An 8,654-nucleotide genomic window follows, 5' to 3' on the forward strand; every position below is an offset into this window, starting at 1 on the left:
TAACATAACATTTAACATAATACGGTATCTACCTATGTTAGTATAACCCTCTCTCTTCTTTAATTATTTGTCACATCATCATGTTTGCTAGTCCTAAAACTATGTTACCTATGATACCCCGGCTGTGACCAGCCTAACGCCTCAACTGGATGACATGGGCCACGGAGCAGACGTGGACGCTCGCCCGTCCGTGACGCGGAACGGAGAGAGGAGTACTCCGCCGGAACACGGAAGCGAAAACGACGGCAACGAAACCGGTGGCCTATTCCGTTGCGTTGAATGGATTGCCCTCGAGACGAGGAAGGAATTTTCTTTTCCTTTTGGTTGGCGTTAAAAAAAGCGCCGGCCTTTCGTGTCCGTCCGTCCGGCCAACGCGCGCCCGCCCCCAAACAGAAACAGAAACAGAAACAGAAGGGAGGGAAGAAAAATCTCCGCCCCAGGCGGCCGGGGCCGTGTCGGCAAGCCCCAGCCATCGGCGCCGGCCTAATAAAGTCGGCCGGCCGGATATAGCCACCCTTCCTTTCCCCGCACGCACGCACGCACGCGCCACGCCAGCTTCGTCAGCATCCTCCTCGCCCGCCCCTATAGCTTCTTCCTCCTCGCCACCCTCAAGCTCAAGGCCTCCGCCTGCCTCGGTCCGGTGCGCGGTGGCCACGGGCGTCCCTCCCTCTTCGACAACAACCCTACCCTAGCCGCGTCTCCTCTCCGGCTCCGGGTCGAGGTGCTCACGCTGGGTGAGTTGTCGAATTGTGTTTTGCTCGGGAATCGGGATTGAGTGCTCCGGAGGATCACCCGTACCAGCTGTTTGCATTTTGCCTGATTTATTCCTCAAGTTTCGGGCTTCGTCTCCATCCTACGCCCCGGGTATTCGGCTTTTCCGATGGATTCTCGCGGATTAGCGACCTCGATTACTACTCTATAATCATAGATTAGCGAGCTCGACGGCTTTATTGCTCTGCTCATCAAAAGTCAGAGGAAGTCCAGACTTTCATCCCTAGAAGCCTCCGCAATGTTTCCCTCGCCTTATTTTAAGGATATACTATATAGTTTGCTCTTTCATTGCGCCTGCCAAGTTAATCCAAGCCCACCCATGTTGGTAGAGTTCTATAAGTAGTACGACTTGTCCATCTGTGGATTCTTGACATTCCAGCTTCTCCATCTCGTAGATTTTCCTGCCATGACAGTATCCGTGGTTGGGCTGTAGCTTTCTTCTGGATCCCCATTCAGCTCCTCTTCTCTTATTTTCTTTTCCAATTATACATAGGTACGTACATAATTAGCCTCACATTCTCAAGTTTGTTCTTGGTCATCTGCCTGTTAATTTAGTTTATTGCTGTTTCACTCACCTGTTTTAATCTTATTATGCTGTTATATGTGTTTTCAGTAAATCAGTATTGCTAGCGCTGTCCTTGTACGATTTTCTTGATTGATATGTCGTCTCTGAATGCAGCTGTTATCACCTATCTTAGTTTGCAGGAAGCAGAGGTCATATTTCATATCATGCCATTTTTATGTAGGATTACATTTTATTGATTGGATTGCCTGTAAATCGCAGGGGTACATTGATACTTCAAGTAAAATTGAAAATGGTTAGTGCGAGGTCAGTACACAGGGAATTGGATGCATGCTTCAGCAACCTCTTGGTGTCTAGCGGTGGCGGAAGGGGGCAGGCTGAAATTGGTGGCGCTATGCCTATGTTGTCAGGATGGAAGGACCTTCCAATGGAGCTGCTTATGCGGATCGTATCTGTTGCTGGAGATGATCGAACTGTCGTTGTGGCATCCGGTGTTTGCACTGGCTGGCGCGACGCGTTAGGGTGGGGGGTCACTAATCTTTCCCTCTCATGGTGAGTAACTCTGTATCTCTTAGCCTAGTTCTTCAGAGCAGCATAGGTGTTTTGTTCTGTTCGTGTGAAGAGGGCTGCATTTTCCTCAACATTACGTTTAGACACTTTAGGTAAAGGGACCCCTTGTATAGATTTGTTGGAATACTTCAAATCTGACTTTAATTATTAAACGGTGGTGGGGTAGCTCTTGAACTGAGAAATTCGGATATGACAACATGTCCTTGTTACTAGATTGTGTTCTCTAATCAATCCCATGGGCTTAAACTCGTTCTCCACCGCCCTACATGGCGCTGAAGTCTTCACCTTACCCTTTTTATTGTTTTCAGTTCTGAAAACAACACGTTGTTTTATTAATTATGTTGCAACAGCTGGTACCTTTGTAGTTGCTTTATGTTTATGGAAGTTATCACTTTTTACCATGGATGCATGCGTATGCATCACAATATGAGGAGCTTCCACCAACTACCTTGATTCTTGAATCTCTTCATAAATAGAGTATGAAAAAACCTCTTCATAACAACTTACTTTTAGTTTGTCATGGTGATCATCCAACTGATGGACCCATAAAATAATTAATGACTCCAAAAACGAATCTAGAGATGCAACACATTGGAATTGAAGCTTATCAGACAGTGGATCTTCTGTCAGTTATTTCAGTTAACATTTTTTACATGCTAAAAAATTACATTGCCAGCAACTGTAAATGTAAAAATAAATAAAAATGGAACTGGCAAGCTACCTGAATGAAAACCGGTCAGTAAATTTTAGAAGGATATCATATTTCCCTGAGGAGCACCAATAAATGTGACCTTTTCTTTTCTTTTCTATTCCTAATTAATTAATGCGTCATTTTGATGTTTCCTGTAAACCTTCAGGTTATTTTAATGGTCTTATAATTGGTGTTGGTGGTCTGTACTTTTTAGAATTTGTTGCTCAAACTTAAATTTGTACCATCTGCAGGTGCCAGCAGAACATGAATAACTTAACAATATCAGTTGCTCACAAGTTCACAAAGCTTCAGGTTCTCACTCTTCGCCAAATCAAACCTCAGCTTGAAGACAGTGCAGTAGAGGCTGTTGCCAACTACTGTTATGATCTACGTGAGTTGGACCTCAGCCGAAGTTTCCGGCTTAGTGATCGCTCATTGTACGCATTGGCCAACGGATGTCCTCGGCTTACAAAACTGAACATCAGTGGATGTTCCAGTTTCAGTGACAGTGCCTTAATCTACCTTAGTTGCCACTGTAAAAACCTGAAGAGCTTGAATCTGTGTGGATGTGGGAAGGCAGCCACTGATGAATCTTTGCAGGTATTTCGCTTAACCCAAGATTTACTTAGCATGTATTCATGAATTTGTGTTTGATCTCTTGAAATCTCGATGCAGGCCATAGCCCAAAACTGTGGGCACCTGCAATCTTTAAACCTAGGTTGGTGTGATAATGTCACAGATGAAGGGGTCACCAGCTTGGCATCAGGTTGCCCTGATCTCAGGGCCCTAGATTTGTGTGGCTGTGTTCTTATAACAGGTAATCACCACATATGTTTACGACTAATTATTTGGGTAACCTGTTGCTCTTCATTGATTGAATGAGAAACAAAGCTGCTGATATATTTGTTTCTATTATTTGTAATCTTCTAGGTTGTATTTTAGGATATGAAAATAGCATTCTGAACTCTGAAGCACTTGTGTTGATGTGCTGTTGTGATCATAAGAGGCTTTCAACAAACCGTTAATATTTACTCCACTAATACAACCTAAACAAGCACTGATACTAATAGGAGCTAAGATAGTAGTGATTTTTTTGTGCCGCTCTTTCAGAATCTAGACAAGCACTAATTGTACCCAATCTTTCACTGCAGACGAGAGTGTCATTGCTCTTGCAAGCGGGTGCCTGCACCTGCGATCATTGGGCCTGTACTACTGCCAGAACATCACGGACCGTGCCATGTACTCCCTCGCAAACAGCTGCGTGAAGAGCAAACGAGGGAGATGGGGCACGATGAGGAGCAGCAGCAGCAGCTCGAAGGACGTCGACGGGCTGGCAAACCTCAACATCAGCCAGTGCACGGCCTTGACGCCTCCCGCGGTTCAGGCGGTCTGCGACTCCTTCCCGTCGCTCCACACCTGCCCAGACAGGCACTCCCTCATCATCAGCGGCTGCCTCAGCCTGACTAACGTCCACTGTGCCTGCGGCCTCCAACGCCACCGTGCCGGAAGCGCCATGCAGGCCACCAGCCATGCGTACTGAGGATGTGCGTGCGCTCCTGGTTGTGGCGAACGCCGTGTGCCTCTTGCGGTTGCGGGGAGGTTTGGTCCCGGCGTGGAGGAAGATGTGTATATAAACTCGGAACCTGGAAATGTAATCTTGTAGTAGTAGGACTATTGTATCATGAGGACTCTGACGCGGCCATGGAGCGGCAAATGGCTGGAGGGTTGCATGCTCTCCCATGCCATTCTTGAAACTGGCAAGAAGTTGCATGCTATGTATGTGATGGATTTCAATGAAGGATCTGTCGGTTGATACTGGGGATCAGTGGTTTGCAGCTTAGGGTAATATGGGCAGAAACTGGTTGCAGTCTGCGTATTCTTATTGACGAAGATATCGCTAAGCACTTGGTAGCAAATGATATGGCTGATCCGAAGTACTGCTTTTTTTTAAATGATTGAATTGAGTTTTGGTTATGCATGGGATATTTGGTGAGCTGGGTAATTCATAAAGATCCTGATGAGTGCCACACGCGTGGCACGGAATAGCCACATGAACAGATGTCAACTTCAAACGTTCTTCATTGGTAATTTCAGTGACGTGGTGGTGACAACTTTAGTTACCAAGTATGACAATTTATTTTTCGGATGGCAAGTTTCAGTGGTTTTTGGTTTTTGTTTTTAGTCATAACTTCAGTTATAAAAAACGTCAGAGGCAGTAGGCACATATGATACTTATCATTTGGGAATTGGAGAGTTGCAAAGTCTATTTGTCTTTTACCACACGGCAGGTGTGGTCAGCTCTTTCATGCTTATGGGCATTTGAACGTCTTTCATCAGAAAAAAAAAGTCCATCTGTCTTTTGATGAAGGGGCAAGAAGCCAAATCTGTACCGTGTAGAGTGGGGGAAAAGGTGAGGTGGCCGTAAATCTATTCATGAGGAAATATTTCAATCTCCTCTGTCAGTCCATTTCTTTTTTAAATTGCTTCTTTCGTTTCTAAATATAAGTCTTTAGAGCAACTCCAACGGGTCGACGACAACGATTTCGTCTGCCTTTTGTCTGTTTGGGTCGGCCACCCGTCCGGCGTCCGCTCTGTTTTAGATATGAGTCGGCAGCGCGTCCAACGCGCCGACCCATATGTGCCGGCATTGCCGGCTGGCCACCCTATTTTGCATGATTTTCATAGTTTGAATAAAAATAGCATAGTTATTACAAGCCGAATAAAAATGCCTCACATAATTCGTACATAGTTTTGCTAACGAATAAAAGAAGATAAATCTACTGCTTGCCAACATGAGCCCACATATCCTTAACCAAATCATTTTGTAGTTGCACGTGAGTTTCCCAATCACGCATGTCTTGATGAAATTGGATGAACTGTTCAAACGTTGGCGCTCCTCCATGCTCAGGCACAACATTTTCACCCTGAAACTGAAACCCTTGATCGTACAGACGTTCCGGGCGCTCGTCCTCTACGATCATATTATGCATGATCACACAAGCAGTCATCACCTCCCACAGTTTCTGCGTGTTCCAGGTATTAGCAGGATACCAAACGATGCCCCATCGAGATTGCAAAACACCAAAGGCACGCTCGACATCCTTCCTAGCACTCTCTTGCTCTTGGGCAAATATTTTCCTCTTCTCTCCGACAGGGTCGGGTATTGTCTTGACAATAGTGGTCCACTAAGGATAGATATCGTCACCCAGGTAGCATCCTTTGTCGTAGTTGTGCCTTTGACAGTAAAGTTCACCGGTGGACTGTTGCCTTTGGCAAGCCTAGCAAACACCACCGAGCGCTGAAGCACGTTGATATCATCGTGTGATCCGGCCATGCCAAAGAAAGAGTGTCAGATCCAGAGATCTTCAGACGCCACGGCCTCTAGTATGACAACGCAAGCCCTGACATGGCCCTTATACTGTCCTTGCCAAGCAGAAGGGCAGTTCTTCCACTCCCAGTGCATGCAGTCTATGCTACCAAGCATCCCTGGGAAGCCCCTGTTGGCATTCATCGCCAACAAACGGGTTGTATCTTCAGCAGTCGGCTCTCTCAAGTACTCAGGGCCAAACACAACAATAACAACCTTGCAGAACTTATACAGGGACTCTGGGCAAGTAGACTCGCTCATACGGACGTACTCGTCAATGAGATCACCGGGCACTCCGTATGCAAGCATTCGGATGGCGGCAATGCATTTCTGATAAGAGGAAAAACCTATCTTGCCAACGGCATCCGCTTTGCACTCCAAATAGTCATCATAGCCGACCACTCCCTCTCTAATACGGTTGAAAACATGCCTACTCATACGGAAACGGCGGTGGAATTGTTGATGTTTGAACAACGGGTTTGTTGTATCAAAATAGTCCTTCCAAAGAAGGAAATGCCCGCTCTCGGTTGCGATTCAACGTTGGAAGGTGGCCCGGAATGGAGCCACGGAACAACGACCGCTGGCTGTTGAGGTGGTGATGAACCAACACGACAGCCAATATCTCCTCCTCGTCATCGGACGACGAATCGTCGGAGTCGAAAAGGAAATTGTGAAAAAAGAACTCGTCGACGATGTCCATTATTTTGTACCTTGGCGAACTGTCAAACAGCTTGCGGGCGTCAACGAAGAAGACGACCAGCTAAGGGGAGCCGCGGCCCGCACGGACCAGCTAGCTGCCCTGCCGGCGTCCGACGAGTGGGCCGCACCGGTGAGGATCTGGCCGGGCGGTGAGAGGTGGTTGTTGGGTAACGTAGCATAAATTCAAAATTTTCCTACGCCATATTCAGATCTTCCTATGGAGAGACCAGCAACGAGAGAGGAGTGAGTGCATCTTCATACCTTTGAAGATCGCTAAGCGGAAGCGTTGCAAGAACGCGGTTGATGGAGTCGTACTCGCGGCGATTCAGATCGCGGTGTGATTCCGATCTAGTGCCGAACCACGGCACCTCCGTGTTCAACACACGTCCAGCCCGGTGACGTCTCCCGCACCTTGATCCAGCAAGGAGGAGGGAGAGGTTGGGGAAGATCTCCGGCAGCACGACGGCATGGTGTTGATGGAGAGGCGAGGTCTCCCGGCAGGGCTTCGCCAAGCACCGTGGGAGAGGAGGAAGGAGGGAAGCAGGGCTGCACCGAGGGAGATGGAAAAGTGTGTGCAAAACAGCCCCAAAACCCTCTATATATATAGGAGGATGGGAGGGGGTGTGCCACCCCTAGGGTTCCCACCCTAGGTGGTGCGGCAGCCCCCCAGATGGGAGGTGCGGCGGCCAGGGCAGGGAGAGGGGGTGGCGCACCCTAGGTGGGCCTTAGGCCCACCAGCGCCTATTGTTTGCCCCCTCTCCACCTCCTGCGCCTTGGGCCTCTATGTGAGAGGTGCACCAGCCCACTTTGGGCTGGTTGCCCTCCACCTTTGAGCCCATGCTACCTCTTGGGGCTGGTGGCCCCTCCCGGTGGACCCCCGGAACCATTTCCGATGGTCCCGGTACGCTACCAGTGACGCCCGAAACATTTCCGGTGTCCAAACCCATCCATCCTATATATCAATATTTACCTTCGGACCATTCCGGAGCTCCTCGTGACGTATGGGATCTCATCCGGGACTCCGAACATCCTTCGGTAACCTCGTATAACAATTCCCTATAACCCTAGCGTCATCGAACCTTAAGTGTGTAGACCCTAAGGGTTTGGGAGGCATGCAGACATGACCGAGACACTCTCCGGCCAATAACCATCAGCAGGATCTGGATACCCATGGTGGCTCCCACATGTTCCACGATGATCTCATTGCATGAACCACGATGTCAAGGATTCAATCAATCCCGTATACAATTCCCTTTGTCTATCGGTATAGAACTTGCCCGAGATTCAATCGTCGATATGCCTATACCTTGTTCAATCTCGTTACCGGTAAGTCTATTTACTCGTTCCGTAGCACGTCATCCTGTGACTAACTCCTTAGTCACATTGAGCCCATGACGATGTTCTACCGAGTGGGCACAGAGATACCTCTCCGTCACATGGAGTGACAAATCCCGATCTCGATTCGTACCAACCCAACAGACACTTTCGGAGGTACCCGTAGTGCACCTTTATAGTCACCAAGTTACGTTGTGACGTTTGATACATCCAAAGCACTCCTACGGTATCCGGGAGTTGCACAATCTCACGGTCGAAGGAAAAGACACTTGACATTAGAAAAGCTTTAGCATACAAACAATACGATCTAGTGCTATGCTTAGGATTGGGTCTTGTCCATCACATCATTCTCCCAATGATGTGATCCCGTTATCAATGACATCTAATGCCCATGATCATCTATTGATTAATGAGCTAGCCAACTAGAGGCTTGCTAGGGACACATTGTGATCTATTTATTCACACATGTATTACTGTTTCTTGTTAATACAATTATAGCATGAACAATAGATGATTATCATGAACAAGGAAATGTGATAATAACCATTTTATTATTGCCTCTAGGGCATATTTCCAACAGTGGCGAGGCGGCTTCTCGGTCGGGGGCGTGGGGGTGGGGTGGGAAGCAGTCGCCTCCCCGGCGGCAAGACGGCGAGACGGCCGCAGATGTGGGGCGGCGTTCCTGAGAGTGGGCGGTT

The 8,654-nt window shown here is 47.9% G+C and overlaps 1 protein-coding gene across 2 annotated transcripts; it reads left to right on the forward strand.

Moving 5' to 3' along the window:
• Positions 1–345: 345 nt before the first annotated feature.
• Positions 346–4,368, forward strand: LOC123443034 (F-box protein SKP2A-like). Of its 2 annotated transcripts, XM_045119260.1 has the most exons (5): positions 346–734; positions 1,556–1,846; positions 2,807–3,155; positions 3,231–3,372; positions 3,707–4,368. In XM_045119260.1, the coding sequence occupies exons 2-5, from the start codon at positions 1,587–1,589 to the stop codon at positions 4,093–4,095; spliced, it is 1,140 nt and encodes a 379-aa protein (XP_044975195.1). In that variant the 5' UTR covers positions 346–734; positions 1,556–1,586; the 3' UTR covers positions 4,096–4,368. The 2 variants fall into 2 exon arrangements, with proteins under 2 accessions (XP_044975195.1, XP_044975202.1); XM_045119267.1 differs by lacking the exon at positions 346–734 and having other exon boundaries at positions 746–1,846.
• Positions 4,369–8,654: the final 4,286 nt, after the last annotated feature.

Source organism: Hordeum vulgare, chromosome 1H, assembly GCF_904849725.1.
Source record: "Hordeum vulgare subsp. vulgare chromosome 1H, MorexV3_pseudomolecules_assembly, whole genome shotgun sequence".
In the NCBI taxonomy this organism is placed as follows: domain Eukaryota; kingdom Viridiplantae; phylum Streptophyta; class Magnoliopsida; order Poales; family Poaceae; genus Hordeum; species Hordeum vulgare.

Excerpts from the sequence above, each read along its gene's own strand:
- LOC123443034 (XM_045119260.1), top strand. The coding sequence starts at position 1,587 with ATGGTTAGTGCGAGGTCAGTACACAGGGAATTGGATGCATGCTTCAGC. Across the intron at positions 1,847-2,806 it reads ACTAATCTTTCCCTCTCATG|GTGCCAGCAGAACATGAATA; the intron begins GTGAGTAACTCT and ends TACCATCTGCAG. Across the intron at positions 3,373-3,706 it reads TGGCTGTGTTCTTATAACAG|ACGAGAGTGTCATTGCTCTT; the intron begins GTAATCACCACA and ends CTTTCACTGCAG.